Source organism: Homarus americanus, unplaced genomic scaffold, assembly GCF_018991925.1.
Source record: "Homarus americanus isolate GMGI-L3 unplaced genomic scaffold, GMGI_Hamer_2.0 scaffold49667, whole genome shotgun sequence".
Taxonomy (NCBI): Eukaryota; Metazoa; Arthropoda; class Malacostraca; order Decapoda; family Nephropidae; genus Homarus; species Homarus americanus.
In genome coordinates this window covers 9354593-9382474 of record NW_024738608.1, presented here as the reverse complement: position 1 = coordinate 9382474, position 27882 = coordinate 9354593, and the positions used below count along the sequence as shown (strand labels likewise).

The 27882-nt window shown below is 39.5% G+C and overlaps 1 protein-coding gene across 1 annotated transcript in view; it reads left to right on the top strand.

The window, feature by feature from the left end:
* Positions 1 to 13846: 13846 nt before the first annotated feature.
* Positions 13847 to 27882, top strand: part of LOC121874264 (sorting nexin-27-like) — a 34544-nt gene continuing 20508 nt past the window's right edge. The window contains exons 1-3 of the mRNA XM_042378368.1: positions 13847 to 14113; positions 19095 to 19197; positions 23287 to 23549. Coding sequence (XP_042234302.1) covers positions 13902 to 14113; positions 19095 to 19197; positions 23287 to 23549 — 578 coding nt within the window. The 5' untranslated portion in view covers positions 13847 to 13901. The remainder of the gene's footprint in view (positions 14114 to 19094; positions 19198 to 23286; positions 23550 to 27882) is intronic.

The window sequence follows — 27882 nt, the reverse complement described above, 5'->3', positions numbered from 1 at the left end:
TTTTTTGCAACATTACTACATAGTCAACGAATTAAGTTATAAGGTGAGCTTAACATACATCGGTAAGGGGGGGGGGGGTTAACTCTAACTAGTAATTTCCGAGAGAAATATAGGTCAAAATCGTTCATAACACATCGCCAACCATCAGAAAAAACATAGTTTGCATGTCTAAGTACAAGGATGACCAATACTTAAAATTTACCCTAATATAACTTATCTCGAATCTCAACATCCAAATACTTATGGTAATTAAAGTAAAAATTTACCCATTTCTTCACATAAATGATGATATATGCCAGTGGTTCATTAGTGAATCATCAAAACAATAACAGCACTATGTTTCATGCTTACCTAGCATCAGGCATTCTCAAAACAAAGTCCAGACAATGTCATTACTTCTAAATTTACTAGTATATCTCCATCTAGCACTGATGTACTCTGTAAATGCAATGAAAAAAAAAGAAAGTCTAGCAAGTAAGAATACATGACAGCTGAGCTGGTGTGAACTGGGGAGTTTTTTATGTCCATAAGCTGCCTTCACGGCACATTTCTTCAATTACGAAATGTCCATGACTTAGACCATAAAAAAATACCCTTAAAACTTACCTGAACGTGGCATTTTGGGTCTGAAGAGGCCATCCTTTGTACAGTATTACCTACGACTGCTGCGGTGAGTTTGTTGAAAAACGTCCTCTGCCGGGAAACCGGTGACGTCATTGGAAATGGCGACCCTGTTTCTAGAGAAATAAACTTGTCTCTACTATTATAGCAGGACTTTAAACTTTTATTACAAATTATATATACTGTACCACTCTACGAACGTGGCAGAGTGTATTTCTTGTGTTTACTCGGAACCGACAACTCGTCCATTATTCCCGCTTTGGATGACAATGTTGAGGCGCTGGAACAATTAACTCGGCGCTCTGGTGTCTCTTGTGGTTTTAATAAGTCTGGAACTCAGCTCAGTCACGAACTTTAGTGACTTGGTTCCCCAGGCTCCCAGACTCTCTGACCCTATTGGAACAAAGCCATAATCATGGCTCAGGTTCCTGTACTTTGTCTACTTCTGGTTTCCCATCAAGCTTGTTGCTCTCATTTCTTCACCTATACTGAAAGGGACATAAGTAGGCTCCATGGTGGAATCGCGTGTGTATTGCCACACTTACTGTTTTCCGTCCTTCAAGGGGGCATTAATTTCGAGGGCGTGGCTGCCATATTGGAGTGCCCTCTCGTTGCCGCAGATTTACTGATGAACAGTGTGGACAAGGGCGACAAGGCGAAGAATACAGCGATATAGAGGGCCAAGGGATCGAGGCGAGTGTCTAACGAGGACTTTGGGGTGGACAAAAGAAATTCCCCGGCATGTGGAACACTTACTGCCTACAGTGTTTCTTAAGCATATATGAGGCAATCTTCTCCACGATGGGTTTGTCCAGGTGGGTTTGTTTGCTGTTCTTTTGCGGGCTTCGGTTTAGGTGTTTGGGATATGGTGGTCTACCACTGCGTGACTGCCGCCCTGGACCTTGGATCGTTTACTCTGCGATCGCTCTCAGATGCTCTGGAAAAAATCATCCCACCCAGTTTGTCCAATGCCACTCAGGACGACAGTTAGCAATGCGGTCTGGGAGTCTTGCACGTGTGTGTATGTGTGTGTGTAAATGTCGGGTTGTCCCTGTTTCAACACACTAATATTTTGTCTTTTGTCACTCCACGGCGAAGAAAGAATGACTGAGTTCACTTAGTCTTCTTTATACTGACGTTATTTCACTTTCACACCTTTAAATTTTGTTAAATAAGACTATTTACACTGTAAGTTTAAATTTGCAATTTAGCTAATGCTGGTAATTAATGTGGTAATGTCTCTGCTTTCGTCTGGGCTTATTCACGAATTTTAATAATCGTCTGTATCAGTAGTCGAGTGTTTTGTACGTGTTTACATTACCAGTTTACGCTGCCTTAACTGTGCAACATTAAGGCACAGTACCTCCACACTATCTTTTTTTCTTTTGTTCACGTAAAATAAAACCATACTTCTAGGTAACTTTATAATGTATATTGATTTTTACTTTCTGTCGTCCTTAAGGGACATTATGCATGTATGCATAAAATGGTGACAATAAACAGTATGCCTAACGTCCCTTTGTCTGGTCTGCCGAGTGATACACACTGGTAAGGGTGTGGTTGAAGCAGGTGCTGGGTTCTGTGAGTCGACCCTCGTCTGGGAGCCGAGACTCACTAATGGCTGCAATGTCGATGTCTTACCTAGCCAGCTTTTTTGCCACAGGGACGGTTCTTCTTTCAGGACACTCGTTTGTGCCAGTATCCAGAAGGGTCCTGACATTCCATGTAGCAACCATAAGAGGCTACAATGTTTCTGTAGTCGGCAAGCAACTCTGGGAGCCTAGTCTTGCCTTGAAGGTGATCAATTACCTTAACATGTGGTGCTATTTGATCTATCCTCTCCTGTCTGGTTTGTGTAAAGGAATGTGTAACACTACCAATTGGGAATTGCGTAGACTGTAGAGCAACATTATTATGGTAAACCAGAAAACCACACAAATAACAACCTTCCTTCAATATTTTGAGAGCGCCTTTTTATTACGGGATTAGGTCACCAAGGCCTGGGGACGAAAATATTATAATAATAATTAATAATAATAATAATAATAATAATAATAATAAAGGACCAAAAATAAATACAAACATTAAAAATAAATAAATCGTGAGAAACGATATACAGTATGTACAGGTATGTTGTGTTGTCAAAGTAAGAGAAACAATTGAAACCCTGCAATTGTGTGTAAATGAGGCAGAAAGTCAGATCAGCAACCTGATACTTGGTCAAAATTTTTGTGATGTCATATGGCAGCAGGGTCGACCCTTAGACAACACATTATGCTTCTAATATCTTCCCAGGCGGTAGTACCTTCCTGTCACCTATTCTCTTCCTCGTCCGTGTATGTTCAATGAATATTCTCAGCGCTTCCTGTGAGTCATGGCCTTTGTTCTGATTGTTGATGTGACGTATCTAATCATCTCCTTGCATATTGTGAACTTATATAAAGGTTTTGTCAGCTACATTTTCGTCGACTTTAGCGTTCTTTCCTTGGAGATGGATTCTGGCTTTTCTCGTGCAGGTTTCCTTAACTCCATAATTAGAAAGTTTGCATAGATTATCGAAAATGCTGAAGTGGTTGGAAGCGGTGCTCGCTGGCTGCTGCTGCTCGTGTACCCCTCCCACAAGGTCTTCATGGGTAGAATTTCAATAACGAACTCCTTGACGTCAAAGCTGCATGCTGGACAGTTTTTAACTAACGGTGATGACAAACAGGAACGATTTTAGGGTAAACTACAAAGGATAAATTGTGTTTTTTTCAGTCATTTTAAAATAAGTTCAATGCCGTTTATAATTTAAATGTGGTTTTCTTTACGATGCATATTAAATTTGTGAAATAGCGAGTTCAAGTTTTATAATGTTAGGTTTAAATTCCTAGTTTAAAATATCACCAAAGTAAGAAACAGCACCATGATGCACTTTGATTGATCTATAAAATCTTCACTAATGAATCTATGATTTGTTATTTCTTCTTGTTTCCTAACTGTATTAAAATGCTACGACACCATGCGAAATCAGTCTTCAGTCCGAAGACCACAGTACGATTTTAGAAGTGGTACTGCAGGTCTCATCGGTAATGTTTGAAAACAGTAATATATAATTACATCAAATTAATATGGGTAGTGTAATACTGTAATTGACTGCATTTTGAAGTGTTTTTAACCACATAAATAAGGCATTCATATTACTTTAATTTTCTTATTACCATCTTGTACACGTGTACACGATTAGCAAAAACTTGGTATGTCAAGCTTACACACACAACATGGATGGCAAGTGTTGAGACCATTATTGGTCAAATGACTCAAAACACATTGTAATTAATCATATTTTGTAATGATTAGTCGGTAAAAACTCTGTCAAAAGTTCCTGCCTATCACATGAATTGTAAAGGATGGTGAGGTTACAGTTCACTAAACATTACCGGCAGTATACTGTACTGTACACCTTTTACTCAAGGTTACCACAATGTTCCGCTCAGCTGCACGCATTGCGAGGTTGTCAATTTCTCATATAAAGCACAAAGTTCAACTAGCTTGATATTAATTTAGCAATAAAAAATTAAAACTTCTTACCACTAAAGTATACATAAAAAGAGTTAATAATCTTGATATTTTTTATGTAGGAATTTTTGCAGCATGATAATGTATCTTGAATAATTAATCTTAAATTATATTTTTGAGCCAGGATTTATCATTACAGCTAAATGTTATAAACTACAGTATATGTATGTATAGGGAAAGACATTACGTGAGGGGAAATTTCACCGATTTGCCTTAGGTCGTGTCTTACCGTGTGGGATATATACAATGACACACTAATACACACACACACACACACACACACACACACACACACACACATATATATATATATATATATATATATATATATATATATATATATATATATATATATATATATATATATATATATATAAATATTCGTGAAAACACAAACACCAACACAAATATTGAGGTAATTACCGATTAATCGCCTTAACGGATTACTATACCACTGAAATCCCACTGTAGGAAATGTGTTATGATTTGTGTGGTATGACATAATTTCTTCAGTTAGGTTAATATATCTTGTCCATTCTCAAAATTAAGCTGTCACCTGTACTAAATTATTTTGTATTAACGTGTTATTTTTACTAGTTAGTGTCTTGATGAAGTAAAAAGTGGGTGTGCGAACACCTGGGAGAGCCACACCCACCATCAAGGATGAACGTGTTCAAGGACTCCAGCTTTACCGCTTGTACCTCCCTACTCCACGGTGGCTGATGTTATAAATAACATGTGAGAATTTACCACCTGTTGCAGCTCTCTTTCCCTCCTCTTGTTCCACCCTAAACTGATTTATTGACCAATACACATGTACACAACAGGCCGATACTCTAACCGTTAAATGTGCTCAAACTTCATGTACTGCACGTGCGAAGGGATTATATAATGAGGGCGTGATGCTGTACACTGTGTAGAGTGTACTGTAGAGGGACCCCTACCATCTCTCCTCACTGGCCACTTCCTTGCCCAACGGCTGTTCCACTCCGGACAAGGTTGTCTGACTCATCTACGCTGCCTTACCACATCCTCTGTAGTTTGTTATCCTAATATTTAGTTGCTTCGCCTATTACTTTAACAAACAGATAAATTATCTATAATTGTGCTTAAAGTTAGTATAGACTCTCCACCACTCTAGTGCTCAACATCTTCTCATCTTAATATAATTGACTTAACGACCATCCCAACTGGGTGTGACCATACAGTGGTCTGTGTAGTCTTATCTCGGGCTAATGTGAAGCCTAGTACTGTTCTTGCTTCCACAGCTTGGGCTGGTAGACTCTTCCTTGGGTTTATTTTATCACCCTCTGTTTGAAGAAGTATTTCCTTATATATTTTTTTTTTTATTGGGCACCCCCCTACATCCTGTGTGTAAGGTGAGGCGCAGAAGCGTTTACAGCGCCCAACAGGGAAGCATGCTAAGGTGATGAGTTCCCACACTTGAGAGTTGTCCCTTAGCAAAGGCTATTTGTTTCATCGTGAGATATGATGTACCCCAATAATAAAATCTAAGCTTGTAACTTTGCTTATGGCTCCGTACAGGCCTTTAGTGTTATTTGTTATTGTTCTTCTGGCCACTGATTCACAATAATTTTGCTTGTGTTTGTGGTTGTGTAATCACAATATTTGTATCTTTGTTTTATACTTCCAAATTATTCTATCGTTTTGTAAGTGTAATGAATTAATTCCACCATGATTGAAATTTGTTGTCTTAGTTATGACCGAATGTAGGAAAGAAAGTAAGAGGGAAAAAGTAACAGAAAAGGGTAACAAAAAAGGAATCATGAAAAAAGTAACGGCTAAAAAGTAACAGGAAGTAAAGTATCAGTAGATAGGTGGTTTCGTCCAAACTACCTAATTACCTCTTTGTGCGGCCTAACCTAACCTAACCCAAACCAGCCTAATCAACCCTAACCTAACCTAATTTATCCAACCCTAAACCAGTCTAACCAACCCTTACCGAACCTATCTAACCTTAAATCAGCCTAACCAAACCAAGCATATCCAAACCTAGCCTACTAACCTATCCTAACCTATACCCACTTAACCTAACCTAACCTAAACTATTATATCATATCCTATCCTCACCTAATCTAACCTTCACAAGTTGAAGACCCGACTACTACTTCAGCAGTTTATGAACACCTCCCTCCCCGCCTCCAGAAGCTGTCAACACCTCCAGAAACTAAAGAAACCTCTTCACCACCTTCGGGATGTCATTATACCTACTGTAGGGAAATAATGTAATAATGTGTATTTTATCAATAAAGTCCTTGTATATATGTTTTTATTCACATATTATATCATGTACATGCTGTTACTTTTTTCCAGTAAATTGATACTACCACTGATACTTTTTCCTAGCAAGATTTGTTACTTTTTTCTTGCTATTTTCTTTCCGATCACCAGTCTGACCTCCCCTGGTAATGATATTTATTCAGTAAATTAGTCATACAAGTCCACATTGAGTATATATATATATATATATATATATATATATATATATATATATATATATATATATATATATATATATATATATATATATATATATGTGTGCAAGTAAATCACTGTAGGTGCGCGTGATCTAGGTATATGCTGATAACCGCAATGAAAGAAGAAAACACGAAGTTCCCAAGCGCTTTCGTGTAATTCACATCTTCAGGGGTGAGTGCAGACTTAAGAGAAATACAAACCAAGGTGTATATATACAGAGGAGGGTGAGACCAGGTCCACAATGGTCAGGTATTAGGTAATGACCCTACTAATCTTTAAATAGCACACAACGGTTGGTAGTCAGGTCAGAGGGTAAGGTGACCCAACTTTCTCACCTGGTTACAAATTTTCTTAATTACAAAATTTTCCAGCTTGTACATGCCATTACTCAAATTCATGTTGAATGCTTCGGTATGTTTAATAAGACTAGATTCTATGATGTTCCTACTATCAATTGAATTACAAGGTAATATTGAGGAGGCATTATCCCAGTCAATGCAATGTTTGTTATCCCTCAAATGAACAAACAGAGCATTGGATTCCTGGCCTGTCCTAACACTGTATTTGTGTTGTTTAATTCTAGTTGCAAGATCTTTACCTGTCTGGCCTAAGTAAAACATATTACATTCCTTGCAAGGAACTTTATAAGTGCAACCAATTGTGTTGTTGGGGGAGTTCTTGATTAACATTTGTTTAACAGTGCATGAGTTTTTAAATACCACTTTGACGTTCCAGGTTTTTAGTTGTGAAGGAATGTGTGAGAAATTTTTGTGAAATGGTAATATTAAGATATTCTTATGGTCATGGGTGGGCTTGGGGTCAGTTCTATAAAAAGTTTTCTTAGTAATGTTTAGGCATTTGTCTATGAAAGATCTAGGGTATTTAAGGTTTGAGCCAATATTATAGATATATTTGTATTCCTCATCAATGAATTCCGGACTGCAAATTCTCAAAGCACGTAAAAACATTGTTACACTAAGCCTGCATCAAAGGCTGACACGTCCCTAGACCTAAGAGAATAAATACACATATTATAAGGCTGGCTGTGATGAGACTCGAGAATGCGTTGGAGACGGAACCACCACAGGTCGACACGTTGAAGAGAGAAGAAGAACCAAGGAGGGAGACGGTGGGAAGAACTGACTGGCGCTACTCTGGGGTACCAGGAACCCTAGAGACTTCTACATTGGCAGACAGCGAGCAAGGGAAATATGTTACATTCCCACCCTTGAAAATCTCGGAGGTTCCACGCAGAATAGCTAGAGCGCACAGGAGACCATCCTGGTTGGGCTACACTGCTGGTCCTCGCGACAAGTGTCTGCCAGTAAGTTGTCTTGGCCACAGATGTGGGAAACTTGTAGATTATATTCGTGTAGTGCAAGAGCCCATCTCATCAATCGTTGATTAGATTTCTTCATTCTGTGTCGGAACAAAATTGGATTGTGGTCAGTTTTTACTTCAATAGGATGAGGAGTGTGTCATGCAGGAAGAACTTTAATTTTTCCAAGGCAAGTAGAAGTGCCAGAGTCTCTTTCTCGATGGTGGGGCAATAGCTTCGAGGCGTGGTAACAGATTGGGTGAAGCAATTTCGTTTTTGGATCAGTTTGTAGGACAGTTCATGTTCCAACGTCGCAAGCGTTCATATGTAGAATGTATGGTTGATTGAAGTTCGCAGCCTGCAACGTTGGAGCAGTTGCAAGAAGGGATTTTATCCTGTCAAATGCTTCTTGACTGGTAGGAGACCATTTGAATGGTTCTTTTGGAAAGATGAGATTAGTAAGGAGTTCAGAATAGCATCCACTATTGTTGCGCAGGGGTCTGTCTTCCCTTGCCCAACGATGTGTCCCAGGTAAGCAACGATAGCTTGGGCAAGTTACATTTAGCGAGATTGATGACTAGCCCGGCCGACTGCAACTAATGGAAGAGCTGCTGCAGTCGTTATAAGTGCTCCTCCCAGGTATCAGCCACTAAGATGATGTTGCCCAAGTAGGCCTCGGTTTCTTCTAGTCCTCCGGTGATTTTGTTCATCATTCGCTGGAAGGTGGCTGGAGCGTTTTTGAGTCCGAAGGGCATAAAGAAGTATTGCCACAAGGTTTCGAGCGTTGGGCGTGAGTGGTACCTGGGAGTAGCCGCGCAAGAGATCAACTTTGCTGACATATCTCGCTGTTCTACTGGTGTCGATGGTGTCATTCGGATGAGGTAGTGGGAAGAAGTCGTTAACCGTGAGGCGATTCACGGCCTTCAGGACTAGCAGACTTGGGGAGGCCCATGGACTGTCACTCGACTCGATGAGGTTGTTGTCCTCCAGGTACTCCAAGGCCTTCCTCATACATTATTTCTTCTGGGGACTGACTCTGTAAGGGACTTGTTTTATAGGTTGAGCCCCTTCAATTAACTTGATGTCGTGCATCATCAGGTTACACACACCAGGCATAGCTGTACAGATTTGAGGAAACAGTCTTAGTGAATCTATCAATTGGCTACATTGTTCTACAGGCAAGTATGTCAAGTAAGAAGTTAAGTGTTGATATATTATAGAATTCTCGAGATGAAGGGAATCTTTTGGAACAGTCATAGGATCAGGAGGAGATAGTTTGGTAGTGTGTTTCGACTCGTGGTTTACTCTCAGGTCTGACTCATTGACTCTGGAATGATAAGCTTTAAGTAGATTTATTCTGTATGTACAAGTCTGGAAGATTTCCTTCTACCTGAGGTGTTAATAATATAATTTAGATCATTTACTCTCGTCTGGACAGTGTAAGGTCCAGTAAATATTGTCTGTAAAAGGTTTGACTGATTTCTCAAGAAGGCAAGAACTTTATCACGAGGACTAAAGGTCCTGTGAGCAGATTTTAAGTCATAATTTTCTTTCATGTGTGCTTGATAATATTTAAGGTGTTTCTTGACAAAATCATAATTTTTTAAAGTTTTGTCATAAAATCATTTACGTACTTAATTGGATAAGTGAAAATAGTTTACTTTTAATTAATGTTTATTTTAAAACCCTTAATGGATCTCTTACCTCTCGTCCAAACAACAAATGAAATGGGCTAAATCCCAATGACACGCTTTTACTCTCCCGTATAGCAAAAATAACAAAATCAATGCCTTCATTCCAGCCATTCTCATTCTCATTCTCTAGACAGTAAGCTCTTAATAAGGATTTAAAAGTCTGATAAAATTTTAACGGGGCTCCTTGAGATTCCGGGTGATAAGCGATTGACAAGTATTGTGTTTCACCAAACTCTTCCATTACTTAACGAAATAATTTTGAAGTGAAATTAGTCTCTCGGTCAGACTGAACAATGCGGGGAATACCATGTTTGGTGAACATTTGCCAGAGAACCTTAACAAGGGTTTTGGACTTTATTTTACTCAAAGGAATTGCTTCTGGATATCTGGTAGTGGTACACATCACAGTTAACAGACTTTGGCGGCTTTTCCTGGTTTTAGGCAGAGGACCTATGCAATTTATTATAATTATCTCAAAAGGCTCATTTACTATAGGAATGGGTTTCAAAGGTACAGGGGGAATTTTCTGGTTAGGTTTACCTGGACGCTGACAAATATTACAAGATCTGAGAAATTTGGCTACACAAATTCTTAAATGTGGCTGAAAGAAATTCATAAGAAATTTGTCACAAGTCTTACTACCTTGCCATGGGTCACCCTGTATATTTAAGCCTCTCTCTGTCCATGTAATCCAGTTGCCTCTGAAGATGTCTTGAACAAAGACGAAAGCTAAGGTGCTCCGTTGTTTCCCTTTTCCGTGTGATTTTATCAAGATTTATCTTGTCCACGTTTTCATTGTGGATCTATATATATATATATATATATATATATATATATATATATATATATATATATATATATATATATATATATATATATATATATATATATATATATATATATATATATATATATATATATATATATATATTTAAGTATATAAAGCTGACTAGAAAGTTAAGTAAAAACAATAAGTATCAACTGCCCTGACAGTTTTCTGAACTTGTGGCTGCTAGTGGGACGGGCATTCGCCAGTTCCTGGTATAACCACTCGACAGATTACTGTAATGTCCTCTAAGGTAATTATAGACTTCCATTAAATCACTCATTGCCCGCCTACAGTATAAGCAAGGCAGCTGCATGCATTGGCTGCGTTGAACACAAGAAAAGGACAATTTATATCACTTTTATGATAAAGTTATTCCATTGTTTTTTTAATGGCTAGGGATTGTCCAAAAAAGCAGACAGTGCATTGATATTGTTTTATAATCGTCATATTTTTAAGAAATAAATTTTTTTTAGCATTCCTTATCTGATATCTAATTTAAACAAGTCGCCCCACACATTCATTTTCTTTGGTGATCTCAAGACAGAAAATGAATTATGGATTAACTCCAAGTAACCAAATATGAAAACGCTTCCTCACTGACAAGTAATTGATTTATTGATTTATAACATAATTTTATGGTACCAGGTGTCCGCATTCAAACAATAAACGTTCTTTTTTGTAGGTAAAGAAGACTGGAACAAATTTTCTAACCATATTAAATCCAGTAACAGTATAAAAAAGCGAAATTACTCATAACCCGAGCATATGAAAACCCTGCCACAAAACGTTACTATGGCAGGATAAATATCGGAACAGTGACGCTGTTACTGGTAATCAATGTAGACACTGCTGGAGACTCTCCTATCATCATTTATTTAACACTTGAAAACCATGTGTTATCATTGCGCGAGCCATTGCCATGGCAATACAAGTACTGTACTTGGCCAGTTTTCACTAATATTGTATAAAATCTTTATTATGTGGAACTTGTCACATGTTGATCAAACCTACCAATATTGGTGCAAAATCCGTAAACCTGTTTGTAACTGCCATAAGCGCTGCCAGTAAGGCCCACTCACACCTCGTGACGTGCCATTGTCCCAGGGAGGGAGGAGGCGCTGTGCCACTAGGCCTCGAGCAGGTTGGAGTCGCACTCACCAGGATGATGGCAGCTAACAGGTGCTATGTGTTAGTTTGGTATGGGTTTGACTGCAAGGACTTGGGCGCAACGTCACCTCATCTGGCTCTTCGCGTAGTCTAATTCCCGCGGGCTAACTTTAGAGTGCACTAGAGTGTATCAATTCAAAAAAATTCCAAATTGACTCCCATTCCTCCTGCGGCTCAGGGAGAGGGTAAGAGTGTGGCCTTTTTTGACCATTTCCCTGATTTTTTTAGGTACAGTAATTTTGACCAACTTCTGGCAACTTGACCAACTCGAAACCAATCATTGGAAGGGGTGCCCCCACCAGTCGGGCCATCCCTGGTCTCCGATTGTGAGCTGAGCAGTAGTCGACAGTCTACTAGTCGCTGGTATCTCATTCTTATGAGCAATTATCTTGCCGGAGACCAAGTTTCATATTGCCCTGTAGTCTCCACCAGACCCACTTGTGAGAATGACACTCAGGGGTTAGAGAGTAAATTTCCGAAGCCTTTTCCTGCTTGTATGATCACTCGCAGTGTGAGCTGTAAGGTGCAGGAGACCCATGTAACAAAGGAAAATTCAATTAATCGTGTACCTAAACAAGTCGATGAGCCTTGTGATAGTCAAGATGTCCTCTGGAAGGGTTATTAGCTCAGGAATTTCTTTAATGAGACCCCTCACGAGTTCAATTCCTCACTATCAGGTTCAACGATACTTCCAGTCCTAATGTCATCACCTGTAGGGATTCTCCCATCACTAGAGCTAAACTCATTCAAGAGCAGTATCGTGATTCCAATTTGAAACGGCACTACGATCACCTTATTGGTGAGTCTGATTTGGATAACTTCCCTATTTGTTTTTACCTTAAGTCTGGCCTGCCCATGCGTAAATTTAGACCCATAATGGCCCAAGCAGATCACCCCAGGAGCATCAGGACATCTATGGAGATGCACCTCATCTCTCCCCCCCCCCCTTACTGCAACATGACGTGGACACCCGAGGAGCCTATCCAATATGGCATGCCCCTTATCGCCTCAATCCAAAGCCCAACCAGAGAGTGTAGTACATTCAGGAGCCGGTGCATGCCCAGTACTGACCAACAGTGCGTGACAGAGACGTGACCGATCGCCCGGGCGGCTAGCGAACCGATCTTTTGGTGAAGAGGATAAATGAAAAGGAAAAGTAATCAGAGACGTGACCGATCGCCCAAGCGGCTAACGAGCCGATCAGTGGTGAAGAGGATAAAAGTAAAAATTAAAAGTATGCCCTCCTCTCCTCTTCCCCATCTCTTCCTATCTCCCTTACTTCCTTCCTCCTCTCGTGTGTTAAGCAATGAGGGGATAAGGCAATACATGGAGAGAGAGAGAGAGAGAGAGTACAAAGATGGATACTAGAAGAAGAAGAAGGCAGGGAAGGAGAAGATGAGAAAAAAAGAGGAAGGGGAGGAGGAAAAAGGTCCCATTTGGAGAGCTGAAAATTAAGTGAGCAGGAGAGAGGGTGAGAAGAGGAGGAGGAGGGTGGGAAGTAAACGGGTAAGGGAGACAGAAGACAATAAGGAGGAGAGGGGGAAAGAAAAAGAGACAAACAGGGAGAGATAGAGACAAAATAAGAGAAGAAATGTGAGAGAATATGTGTAATAGTGTGAAGGTGCTTGTGGGCTATAAAAAAAAATTCCCTCATCACCCAATAAACCTATCCATCTACAGAAAATCTATCTATCAGTTTATTCTAATTTTCATCCATCTATCTATATTTTTTTTCCACACACACACACACACACACACACACACACACACATATATATATATATATATATGTGTGTGTGTGTGTGTGTGTGTGTGTGTGTGTGTGTGTGTGTGTGTGTGTGTGTGTAAAACCCTTTTTTGGAAGTTAAACTATTTGAATGTATAATAACACCCACTTGCTTCCCGCCACTATGGAATTCGTCTGATACAGAGAGCAAGACTCGTTCTACTCTTATGCGCAGAGACTTTACCTTTGAGATTTTATGATAAAGTTATTTATCTTTTCTGCGATACAAATAACGATGTCATAATGATTTGCGTAATTAAATATATATATAATAATACATCATAGATTTAATACAACTTCTTATATAAACGAAAATATATCTATAATTACTTCGTGAATGTAAAGTAACTAGCTCAAGAGCTTACAGGTATCATGGTAGAGACAGGACAGTGAAAACAAACCACAGGGAAGGAAGGGTACAGATCTACAATGAGCGGCTTTAACCCTGGTCCACGCGTTGTGACCATCTACAAAACTGATACAGGGTTTGGGTTCAATGTAAGAGGTCAAGTAAGCGAAGGAGGTCAGTGGAGACCTATCAATGGGGAGTTATATCCTCCTCTTCAGCATGTCTCAGCGGTGTTAGAAGGAGGGGCGGCAGAGCAAGCTGGTATACGGAAGGGCGATCGTATCTTGGAAGTGTAAGTAATGTTTAATTGTTGCTAAACTCTTCATTTTATTACCATGGACGGGCAATTGATTAAATAGCTATGGAATTTTTTTCATAGGGGTTCAAACGATATGCCAGGTGTTGTATAGTGAGCTCAACATGTTTATTTTATCCATTAGTGATAAGTGGTTATAGGTATGATATGACATGTCTTTGGAATATAGGCAAGTAAGTCTTAGATAGTCTGGTTAATTTACGACAAAAGTTAAGTAAAGGTTGTAATTCAAGGGACATGTAACCATATTAATGTATCAGAAAAAAAGGTTGTGTGTATGTTTTGTGGAGATGATAGGTTTAAATAGTGGGAACCTAAGAATTGTGACTTAGTAGAAATTATACTTAGCAAAACAGTAGTGGTGGTGGAGATGTTTAGCGCCAGAAATAACTTAGGGAATTGCACCAAAATTTCTGGAGAGGTTATTTAGGACAATGCACAGAACCTAAGCAACCTAGGTAATATTGCAGTAAACAGCAACCACAGAATTCCGGAAATTCACTACACTCAATCGATAGAACTATTTTTTCTGTGATAATTTTCTTATGTTACACTTCCGTCACAAATTGATAATAAGGAAGTTATTGAATTTTAAAAAGAATAAAATCAGAGACCCTGAATCAGAGTAAGGTAAGAAATACTGTAACGGCTATTTATATTCTCGTGGAGGCTGACCACGCGACTCTGGGTTATTACATAGCATCTGGAGGTCCGGGGGCAAAGCCCCTGGCTAGGGCCACCGGGGTTCCAGGGGCGGAGCCCCAGGCTAGGGGATTAGGTAAGGTTTAGTTTGGTTATGCAGTATTGTATAAGTTAGCAATCCCAGAGTACCGGGAATTCAGAACACTCAATCGATAGAACTATTATTTCTATTATTTTTTTGTAAATAACAGAATTTCTGTTGTGTCATGTGTTCTGATGTTTTCTTGTTGCGATTCGGACACTTTTGGAATTTGCTTCTACCACAAATCACTCGTTTTGGCTCTTCTCACCCAGAACCCCGAATTCCCACGCTTTCCCCCATTATTGTTAGAGGGAGGGGGGGGGGGTAAATCATAAACAAATGTCAGATTTGAACCAAATCGCATCAAAAAACATCAGAAAAACAAAATTTTGTATCAGACTCTTTGGTTGTTATAATCTGCAATTTTATCCCAACCTAACCAAACCTACCCAACCTTACCTAACTTCCTAACCTAAGGGAGCTCTGCTCCCTGGACCCCTTGGCATATAAAGCAGAAAGAATTTACAGTACTTTGAAATCATGTACCAATGAAAGCACTTTTCTTGAAGCAGCATTGGGTAATTTTATGTCTTCTCTGGACGTAAGAGTATGAGCATTTGTTAGACTGAAACAAATAATGGTAAATATTCAGTAGGTGTTGGCAACTACTTATGTATTGAGTCTTGTATAGGGAGAAAGAGAAAAAAATATAAATAATTTATTCAATAGCGTTTTTGTCGGAAATTTATATTTTTCAAGTATTGCAACTGATAAAATTAGTAACAATATAGTACTTGTATTACTTTTTAAAAGTGGGCAGAACTTTGAAGTAGATTGAACAAGTGGGGTAAAATACTGAAAAAAAACACAACAAACAAGTGTTTGAAAACCTTACCTTACCTTTTCTAAGCTGTAAGAATCCTAAAATTATAAAAAGCGTAACTTATTCGTGTTTAATATGTTAAGGTGTTGTTTTCGGTGTTTAGTGTGTGATGGTGGTACTTTTGATGTTCAGATGAGAGGGACCCATAAACTAGAAAATGCGATTCATAACATTTTTACAAGTTTAGAAAGATTTGGTAAGATTTTTAAAAAGTTTGTTTGGGTGTTCTTTTTAGTATTTTACCCAACATTGTCTGTCTACTTCAAAGCCCTGCCCATTTTGAACAACTAATATTGTTGTTCATTTTATTGGTTAAAATACTTGATAAATTTTAATTTATCGATGTACTATAAGTGGGTGTTGGCAACTAATAAATATTAACCTAAATAACATTAGTTCTTTTGATTAATTGTGGAAATTACATCCCTGGCGATGCAACAGCTTAAGTTATATGTCGCTGAATTAAAATTAAGGCTTAAAAGTAATCAGAGACGTGACTGATCGCCATTCGGCTAACGAGCCGATCAGTGGTGAAAAGGATAAAAGCAAAATCTAATAATGCAAGGTAAAAAAATCTAAGTAACAAATTGAACACTTGCATGTCTTTCTAACTAGTACATGTTGACAGATGAAATCTTACAGACAGTCTTGATCCTCCACAAGTGCAGATAACTTGCAATGCGATACTGAACAGGACGCCATAACTACGTCATTGAAAAACAACATAGCTTGCTTCTCCTTAAAGAAGAAGAACAAGTACAGCGGTATATGAACAGACTGTTTACTTAGCTCCAATGATACTTGAAAGAATTTGGAAATTTATCCAAAACCACGTTATGGGATTCAAATCTAACTTTACGAATCTCATACTTTATATATAGAAGAGGTTCAAAACCATATGCACGAAAGAAAAATGGATTAGCGGAGGCCGTAAACAAAAAACCCAGGAAAGTGAAGCCTATAAAATTGAAAACAAACGACAACCAAGCCAATATTTATGGTAATAAAACCCCTGATGCAAGGTTCATTATTTTTATATGTTTTAAAAGATTGTGTTCACTACTTTATAGTTTAAGAGCAGACGGGAGAATTGGTGGTGGAATATTTATGGTAAAAAATTTCTTTCTTCTTCTACAACGCACGTAAGACATGAAATTACTGCCATATGATAATTTTTTGCCTTCTTTTTCTCCGTAAATTCCCACTACAGGTGATTTTTGATCGAAAATCAAGAAAAAAAAAGAAAAATTTGTTCTATCATTTTTATTACTTGCTATCATCCGAACAACACCTGTGAAAAACATGAACAAATTCTATAAACTCCTTTGGGTGCTAACCGTCTCCTTCTATATAATAAAAATAATGGATGCCCCTTGAGATCGAGGATGGTCGGCCCTAGTGCCACTTAAGTGTGAATTTGTTTTAAGGTGTAGAAGCTGTCGCCAACACAACAAGGTAGTAACTTGAAGTTACGTAAATCCTGAGGAGTGTGTATAACTTTAATGGCCTCATCATATTCAATGACGTACTGATCGAAGTCTTTCTCTGCACTCTCTAAAAATTGCCACACAGATTCTTCATGAACTAAATCATTGATTATTGATGCCGGTAACAGTTCAGTTTCATTATAAGACGGAGTTATGGGCTCACTTTCACTAGCATTCGTTGGGTCAGGCTCACTTTCACAAGCATTCATCACTGTCCACTTCTACCTCCTCACAGTCTGTATGTTCTTGTTATGATACATTAGTGTCACTGTTTGTGTTACCATTAGACTCACTTTCATCATTTTCATCTTCACTTTCATTGTCAATATTGTCGTCGGTACACGTCATGTAACTCTGTACCAGAACACACAGGTTGCAAAAAGGTCTTGTTATGCATAGCAGTCACTTTTTGTATTTTGAGTACAGTATGCTGTACTCAGTTTCATCTATTTCAAGTTCACTTTCACCGTCGTTATCATTGTCAATGCGTGCCACATTGTCTTTTAACTCGTCATAGTCAGCAAAAAGATCTTCGGATGCTTCATAGCGGCTAAAAAGTTATTCTGTGCATTCAAAGTGTTAGTCATTATGATAATCACTTTCACCATGCTGTGAGTCATTTTCATTGTCGACAGGTGAGTCATCTTAATCTCTAAAAAGATCTTCCGATGGTTCATAAAATGATGTACAGTATTGTTTTTTTCTGCAATCACAGTGTTACTGTCAATAAGAGCTCACTTTCATCCTGTTGTGGCTCATTATCATCATCCTATTCTGTATCTGTTTCATCACAGTCGCATTGAGTTTGTACAAGCGGATGTCTCGCCAACATTCTCATGCACATCACCTGCACCATCGTCAGTAACACTTGTATCACCATAATCAACACTAAATTCACTACCAAAATCACTATCACCAAGAATTACTGGGGTTTCCACATGAGCACTGGCATCACTAAACACACGCTCAAGAATAATGGGCTCCTGAACCCACACCAGAAGGCCTGGCCTTACTCGAGTCATTCTCTAATATCGGCCATATATTGCACAGCACTTCTCACACCCGTGGAACGCAAATAATGTCAGAGATTTTACTTGAAATTTTACAAATTGCAGACAAATTATAAATTTGTCAGTGGGTACAGGTACTCCTTGACTTACGACCTACGGTACTCAACTTACGACCACCCGGACATACGGCTGCCGCAGTCGTATGAAATATTTTTCAAATTACGTATTTTCGAGTCCCGACGTTAGTGATCGCGCTGTGTACCGACAAAATTTTTGTTTGTAATTCCATTTAAAATGGCTGGCAAGCGTAAAAGTGAGATCTCTCGTGGTGCTGAGAAGAAAAAGAGACACCCATTTTAGATTTTCTATGTATTATTTTCGCATTTTCGAGTTACGACCAATTCGACTTACGACCTGGTCGTCGGTCCCTAACCCCGTCGTAAGTCGGGGACTGACTGTACATCGGAGCATGATGCAATCTCTCAAAACTCCTGGAAAATTTGTTCCCGTGCTCAGAATGGAGAAATTTTCTCCTCGGAAACTCATTCTTGTGCCCTGAATGGAGCGAGTTTTCCTGGAATTTCCCGGGAGGCTCAAAATTCATTCCGGCTTTTAAAAAGATCGGGGGACCAAAGATTACGGCTAATGAGGAGATTACTGTACTTGAGGTCCAGTGGCCTCACAGCCATGTGAAGCAGTGGCTATGCAATGATAACAGACATAACAGGTTTTGTGGTTCATGATTACGATTTTAAAATGATTTGTGACTCTTAGTGTCCTTGTATTTGTTTGCACTTAATTTTCTAAGATATTGTATTAATAATAAACATTTATTCTTCAAACCATCTTTCAGAAATGGAGTGAATGTTGAGGGTGCTGAACATCGTTATGTTGTTGAGCTCATAAAACAAGGAGGCGATGTGCTAAAGCTGACTGTGATCTCTGTATCTAGAAAGGTAAAGTTTAAAGTTTCACATACAGTATATATATATGTAAATATATACTATATATACAGCATGTCCTTAAAATTTGCATGGATTAGGCTCTCAAAGTGGCTGTGAATAGCCAAATCTCTGAATAACATTTCCTGATGGGGGAGAGGGGGGGCAATTTTACTCTTGTGCAAAGAAATGTGTATTCCCTTTGTGTTTGCCCTTAGGACAATTATTTCTTTTCCCTGTATTGTATATATGTATGTGCGATTTCGAAGATTTGCGATAAGCAGATGGTGGCTAGCTTGCGAGCCTTTTCCCGCAGCGCAACGAGTTACCCCATGCGCCCTCGTTCAACCATTGCCTGTGATGCGGCATCTCTTGTTGTACTCTCAAAAATTTATTGTTTCTGTGTGAAAATGGCCCCTAAAAGACTGTCTAGTGTCAGTGCTAGTGATGCTAGTGAAGTGAAATGTAAAAGGCAGAATTCACTGATGACCCTGGCAAAGAAAGTTGAATTATTAGACAATTTAAAGGAGGGGATAAGTGCTGCTGCGGCTGGTTTAGTGTGAATGAATCCACTGTGCGGTATATAAGAAAGAATGATCAAGCAATTCGTGATTCTGTTAAAGCAAGTGCTCCTGCAAGTGTTAAAGTGGCACAGGTTGTTCGTGACAAGAACATTGTGAAAACAGAAAAAGCACTGAACATTTGGAATGAGGACCAGCACCGCAAAAATGTGCCGATCGACAGCAACGTGATTCGTGAGTAGGTTAAGAGTCTTCATGCCCATTTTTACGAGTCAACAGGTGGTAAAGGGGCAACTGAACCAACTTTTAGTGCCAGTAAAGGGTGTTTGGAGAAATTTTTAAGAAAAGATCCTCTCTCCATAATGTACTCACAGCTACCATCGGACTGCAACTATAGTCAATGGTTGCGACCAGGTGATGGCGACTTACTCCACACAGGAACAAGACCCTCGAGCTGCAGCGTCAATAGATGACTTCGACACGCTGGCCCAGGACTTGAATATCTTCCTGTACACAGGTGATGGGAAGTTCGAAGGCCTGCCATTAGCTGATAAGCAGATGTTTGAAGGTTCTGCTAAGAAGTTCCGGCCCCCTAGAAATGGCAGAAGCCGAGTAAACACTCCAAGTGACACCCAAGCTACAGTCTCTGAAATGGCAGTCGTTAACAGGATGAAATTTTTTCAGCATAATGTCCTGCACTGGTCCCTTAATAGGCATAATGAACTGTCTAACTTATGCTATCAATTAGACCCATACATTATTCTGCTTAACAGTACCGGCATATAAGACGAAAGTAAACTGGAAATTTTTTGGCTACACTCTATACCAGAGGAACATGACGAGTGTCGCTGTGGCCATCAGGTCACGGCTGAGTCACAGTGTTGCTAGACTTCGAGGATTCAGTTCTAGGAGTGCAGGTGGCGACCACCAGGGGACCTGTTATATGCACAATGTACCTACCTCCTAGAAGTCCTTATTTACCCGAACAAAACCTCAATCAGTTGCTGCGCCACAGAAAACCAACATAAATCATTGGGGACTTATACGTGGCACGCCATCCTTGGACACAGTAATGAGAACAACGTCAGTGTGGCGTTGTTTGGCACCATCAGAAGGGAAAACTGCAACACCTCGGGTCAGATTTCCCAACACTGATCAGATGTGCCAGTGCCACAACACCCTATATAATCCTCTCTAACAATGAGGCCGTCCTGAACAGGCACGTTACCACCGGACCCATCAGTACCAGCGATCACCTGCCAGTCGTTGTGACGCTCTCGTCCAATCCCATTATGATCCCCGCCAACATCAGATCAAATCTCAAATGGGCAGACTGGGACTCCTTCAAGGAATCTCTCAGTCTCAAGCTGGGGAGAAACCTGGAAGAGGCCAGTCCCAATGACATCGATGACGCGGTCGAACAATGGTACACTGATGTGAGGACGGAGATAGACAACAACATCCCTACCACCACCCACAGGACCATTCCCCACCCTCACACTAGTCACCAGCTGAGGCAGCTCGGTGTCCAATACGATCATGTGAGATAGCTAGCCAGTATCCGCGGGTGGACGCAAGAGCTGAGAGACCGGTACCGAGAGCTATAGACTGACATCCAGCACGAGGGCAAATGTCTACATGAACAAAAGTGGACCGTCTTCGTATGGGAGGCAGCCAACAACTACCGCGATTCTGCTGCCTTCTGGAAAGGGATCAAGCGACTGATGGGTTCCGGGTTCCACCTCTAACTCGGTCCCTTACCTGCTCGACCAAAACAACGTGAAAGTATTGAGGAGGAAAACCAAGAACAATTACTTTGGCGATATTTATGGAAGATCTTTACCATTAATGAACATGAGAATGAGGCTTCGACAGGGAGTTTGAGGAGGACATTTTAGGTCAGTTGCAGGACCATCAGCACCTGCTGCAGCCACTCACATGGACTGGCTTTACTAGACTGGTGGACGACAGCTATCTGATGGAGCACCCATTTTAGATTTTCTATGTACAGTATTGTTTAAGCATTTTCGACTTGGGACCATTTCGACTTACGACCTGGATTTGGGTCTCTAACCCCTTCGTAAGTTGGGGAGAAGCTGTACATAGTACAGTCATCCCTTGGTTATAGCGCACTTGGTTATTGCGTTTTACGTTATCACGCACTCGGCGCTGTCCCAATTAAGCGTGATAACCAAGGAATGACTGTAATTAACAAACAGATTACACAAGGCACCTTTAAAACACAAATAACACCATAGGAACCATTAACCACAAATGATTATAAATAATGCAATATGGAATACTCACAGATAGCAGGTGACCAACTGGGTCAGAGAACGGGAGCCAAATGACAACCATATGGTTACACCCTGCACTAAGACTCGGTTCGAACTACCCATGAGCAACACCTGCTTCAGATACAGAGAACAAACTCGAAACTGAACAACAGAGTTCTAACAATCACTGGACTGGAATATAAACCTCTTACAATAATATACTGTATACAGGTACTCCTCGACTTACGACCTACTCGCTTTACGACCACCCGGACATACGACTGTCCCAGTCGTACCAAAATTTGTTCAAATTACATATTTTCGAGTCCTGACGTTAGTGATTGAGCTGTGTACTGACAAAATTTTTGTTTGTAATTCCCTTTAAAATGGCTGGCAAGCTTAAAAGTGAGAGTTTTGTGGTGCTGAGAAGAAAAAGAGACACCCATTTTAGATTTTTTATGTATTATTTCCGCATTTTCGACTTGGGACCAATTCGACTTACGACCTGGATTTGGGTCCCTAACCCCGTTGTAAGTCGGAGACCGCCTGTACCATTAAATGTGAGGAATAAAGTAAATAGTATTAATAAATAAAATAATATGAAAAAATACTCTATTCGCATTTTGTTGCTGGACAACGAAATTTGTCTACACACGAGAGGCAGTCAAAATCCCTTGCTCCACCCTCCCCTATTTAGCGTGAACTCTTAACACACAAAGAAAGTTTATTTCCTTTTATGTTTTTTTACTTTATGATAAATTTGTTTTTGTTCATTCTGTATGTAAGATTGCATGTAACTGAATAAAAAGTAAATAAAGTCATGTATATCTACCGGAAAATACGAGTTCAAAAATAACCATAACACCTCACAAACAGACAACGAAAGCCTACCATGAGCATGTCTCTTGTAGCTATTCACCATAAATACGCAATAAATTTGAAATTCTACCTCCGTAAAACTGTCTGGAACATCGGAGGCTCCAGACCAGTGATTGCCGGAAAATTGGTGGTCAATCTGTAATACAATACACAACTACAATAGTTCACAGAAGAGATAGGGATGGGGGGGCAAGTATCTATGCATCCAAGAATTATCATCTTTTGAACCGGATGCCTGATTGACTTGAAATGTGATATTGAATGGAGTGTCATTGTAGAAAGTTCCTCTGTATTAACTAGTAAGCCAGGGATTTGATCTCATGGTTTGTAGTTGATGCAGCTGGGAACTTTGGCAGTCTCTAGCAGCTAATAGGAATAAATATAATCTAAGAAAACAGTTTAATCTAATTTTTGTACTCTTCTTACAGGAAGCCGAGAGGTTAGAACCAAGTGAAGAAACCTCAGGATTTTCCTATATCGACTACAGTGAAAAACGTTCCCTTCCAATATCAATCCCAGACTACTCTTACATTGAATCTGGTGGAGATAAATATGTGGTGTTCAATATTTACATGGCTGGGCGTCACCTGTGTGCTCGCAGATATAGAGAATTCTCCAATCTCCACAATAACCTAAAGAGGGAGTTCATGGATTTCAACTTTCCCAAATTACCAGGAAAATGGCCGTTTTCGTAAGTAGGATTGCATAAATTTTTCCTTTTGTACTCCAATGAAATAAGATACCTATGGATGAATAACTGGCAGCATGGATACACAAATAATTATGAGTTAATAGTCTCAAGAGACATACTTATTAGTAGGTTTAATGTACTCCTGTTTCATGACTGGGAAACTAGAGATAGGATCTCCCAGTTCATCTACAACCCCTACGAATATTGGGTAGAACTGATGAAACAGTTGCCTGAAGGAGGAGCTGAGAGTTAAGTAGTCTTAGTACTGCAGGCTATAAAAGGGGGCCCCACACTATGTCATTTCCTCAGTCACTTCTCACATGGTTTCCTGATTTTATAGATAATTTATGCGTGTGTGAGTGCGTGCGTGCGTAGACTTCTTGGTGCACAGTCCTTCATAATAGAATCTACAGTACTTTAAAACTATATTTTCATGTTACTGCAGTGATTACCATTGGTTAATCACCCAGTTGGTAGTAAATTGGTGGCAGGGGCGCATCCGGTTGACAGAATTTCAGTAAAAAAGGGGAGGGGGGTGGGCGGGTGGGCACTGTTAGCCCGCTCCCACAATAAAAAGGTGAAATTTTACCAATTTTGGAGACATTTGGAGACCATATGAAATGGATATTTGGTAAATATTAAGTACTTCTTTCAGTGGGATGAATTACTTTCATAAAATAATAATAATAAGCATTTTATTCGTAACTGAGTTAATAGCTTTGAGGTTTACCGCAAATGATAGCTTCCAGAGTGTATAGTAGTTGATGGCGTTTTTGTTTAAGACAATCCACTGAGTCAAGAATTATAAAATGCATTTACTCCAAAATAATTGTAATAATAAAATACACAATAATCATATTATTACAGTAAACCCTCGAAGATCCGGACCTGGTAAATCCGGATTTTGGAAGATTTGGAAAAAAATTGGGGCTTCTGGCCTAAGAAGCCTCCCAAAGAAGCAATTCCAAAAGTTTTAGTCCTTTAGTGTAGTAAATTTGAGTACAAATGAGTACTTCAGGGTACGTGATAAACACACAATGCAAATGAGAGCACAGAGAAAAAGTAGTGCTACTAAAATTATCAAAATTTTCCTATAAATAGCGATAAAAAATTTATTTTGCAAGGGAAATCGGGTAGGAAATATTTCAAATGTACCGCCATGGCAAACAAATGTGTTGTTTGCTCACCAGAGGTGCCACTGTGGCTGCTCACTCACACATTCACGCTCGCCCGCTCAGTCTTTCCAAGTGAGTGACAATAAAGCAGTCGACTCTGCTGCAGATTACGATAAGGTGAGTGTAAATGGGTTGCTGGTGATGTGAAAAGTGAGGTAAAGATAATGGAAAGCTTAATGGAAAAAATGGACATTTTCCAGACTATTCAAGGTTACCCTAAGCTGAATAAAATCATTTGGCGGTAGCCAGAAAAAAATGGCAAGTGTGTGACACGCGGTGAAAGAGTTAATAAATAAAGCACAGACTTGAGGTATAGACTCACATTTTTTATTTTTTCTGATTACAGCTACTCCCGAACTTACGATGGGGTTAGGGATACAAATCCAGGTCGTAAGTCGGAAATGCAAAAAAATAATACATATAAAATCTAAAATGAAATACAGTACAGTAAAAGTAATCAGAAATGTGCGATTGACGACGGTTAAGTTGAGCAGTTTGAAGGGTGGAGCGGAGTGAGCTGTCTGTGTTGACCACTGGTTAGCGAAGTTTTAGCTGGGACAGCCCGAAGGAACGAGTGTTCCTGACAACTAACTACGTGGGACCAGCGTCTGCCCTCGGTTGACAATCGTTTGGGGTTACCAGATCTCCCCCACCTTGGCTCACAACACCACCTACCTTTAATGTAGTCAGCTGAATGCACACGGGGCCCCCATAATTTTCTATTTACAGGTATACATGGAGACTATATTAATTGCATGAAACAGAGGAGGAGACAGGGCTGGGTGGGTCATCAATGTCGCTTTCTTCAGACAGGTTTATGTACAGGGGAAACTTGCTGGTTGAAGGTATTGGATCATCTTTAGAGAGTGAAGAGGCAGCACTGGTAGGGCATGAGGAGGCAGCAATGGGGGACTTCTAAAAATAGATGTCCAATTTAGATTGCACAGTTTGCTTTTTCTTTTCATTATAAATCTCCCTGTAGCAGCAAGTGCATCTTGGACCATTCTGTCAACTTTGGCAAAACTCCTCACCATTTTGATGCATTCTGTCAAACATTTGCATTCCCTTATTAGTTGTAGCAAATGCCTCTGCCATTTGCTTCACTGAAATTTTTTTGGGGGGTGCAGGTTCTTCTTCTACATTTAGACTCTCTTCTTCCTCTGCATTTTTGTGTGCTTCCAGTTCGATAAGATCCTCGTTACTTGGCTCTTCTGCTACACTTTCAACCAACTGTTCAACATCTTCATTATCAATTTCTAACTATCTTTTTACTAATCTCAGAAATTACTTCATCTTCATTAAATCCTCTGAGACTGTTCACATATCTTTTCAGGACTTTCTTCCATATTCTATTCATGCACTGTCCTCTAACCTCATCCCATGCTGCACTAATGTTCTTTATACATTTCAAGATGCTGTAGTCCTTCCAAAACTCTCTGAGTGTTTTCTCACCTTCAGTAGCAGCAACAGCCTGAGCGAAGGTCGCACGTAAATAATTAGCTTTAAAAGCTGCAATAGCACCTTGATCCATTGGTTGGATGACAGAGGTAGTGTTAGGTGGAATGTAGACTACCTTAACATCAGGTTGCATGTCGTCCAGGTGTGGCTGGTGAATGCAAACCCTTGTTGCAGACAATACTCCTTGGCTCGAGGAATGAAACAAGTCATGAACCAATCCTCAAACAGTACTAGGGTCATCCAGGCTTTCTTGTTACTTCGATAAAACACTGGCAGTGTTTGCTTGCTGACATGTTTAAAAGCCCTGGGGTTCTCTGAATGATAGAATCATGAAGGGCTTTATCTTGAAACCAGCTACATTCCCCCCCAACAGAAGTGTAATTCGGTTCTTGAATGCCTTGAATCCTGGCAGCACCCACATCAGCACTAGCTGCCTCTCCACTCACCTTTACATTATGTAAACTGTAGCAGTTCTTAAATCTGTTAAACCAACCATGACTTGCTGTGAAGGTTTGCTCGCACCCATCCCCTGGCTGCTCCTTCAGGCTTTCGAAAAGGCTTCTTGCCTTAGCCTGTAGGGTTAGAAGGCTTAAGGGTACACGCTTTTGATCTGGTCTTCCATCCATATCACAAGTAAATAATACGGTAATAAATAAATGTAACACTGTGAGGTGAGCTGATGAGGTGAGGGGTGAAGTGATGAGGCAGGAGGAGTACTCAAAAGGAAGCACACTAGCTATAGTTTAGATGTAAAATTAGAAATGATTAGGTGAAAGAAGAGTGGGAATGGACAATCCACCTAGTCCTGTTTCCTTTTCATCCTCCAACTAATCCTCCATCCCCCAACACCCACCTCCATCAATCCAATCAAGCCAAACTTCTCTACCTTTGAAGCTAAGTACAGTACATAAAAATATTGTACAGGTATTATGATAAAATTATTTATTTGTAAAACATTATAATAATTATTTTGTCTCAATGAACCACTGGAGTGAGTGTGCACCAGCAACGGTTTCTGCTGATCACCGGGTCGCTGGCACACCCTACGTTGCCTCAACACACCGACCCCAATGAACTTTAAGGACGTTAGATAACTTATAAAGTTAAATTATTTCTTAAAATAATGTGTTATCAAATGTTTAACAAATGTTTCTAAGGTAAATAATTGTTAAAAGATATATAATTTTATTTTGAGTGTAATGTACAATGTCATGGTCCCAATTTGACCTATTTCCATTAGTATTTCTTATGGGATTAATTCCCTGCTTCAAGTGGATTCGTTATCAGAGGCGTTTTTCTGGTCCCAATTTACTGCGGATAACAAGGACTCCCTGTAATACAATATTAACATTACTTTTGGGTTAGGTAGGATATAAATTTTGGTGGGTTGGCCTGCAGAAACATACTGAAATTGTAATGTTGCCCTTGACTAAGGAAAGGTTTCCCATACCTGGTGTACTGTAATTCATTTTTTTAGGGAAGAAAATTATGCCGAAATCCAAATTACAGTACTGTACTGTATAACAATCTGAATTAACAAGGGTACAGTGTATTAGGAATTAAATAAGTAGGACTTTTTTGTGGGGGTTATCCATAGGAATGCATCTCCAATTATTTAATTAAAGCCAATGGAAAAAGAGGTTTTATGTAATGGAATTTCGAGTTACAGACAACTTTTCAGGAATAACACTTCTATAAAT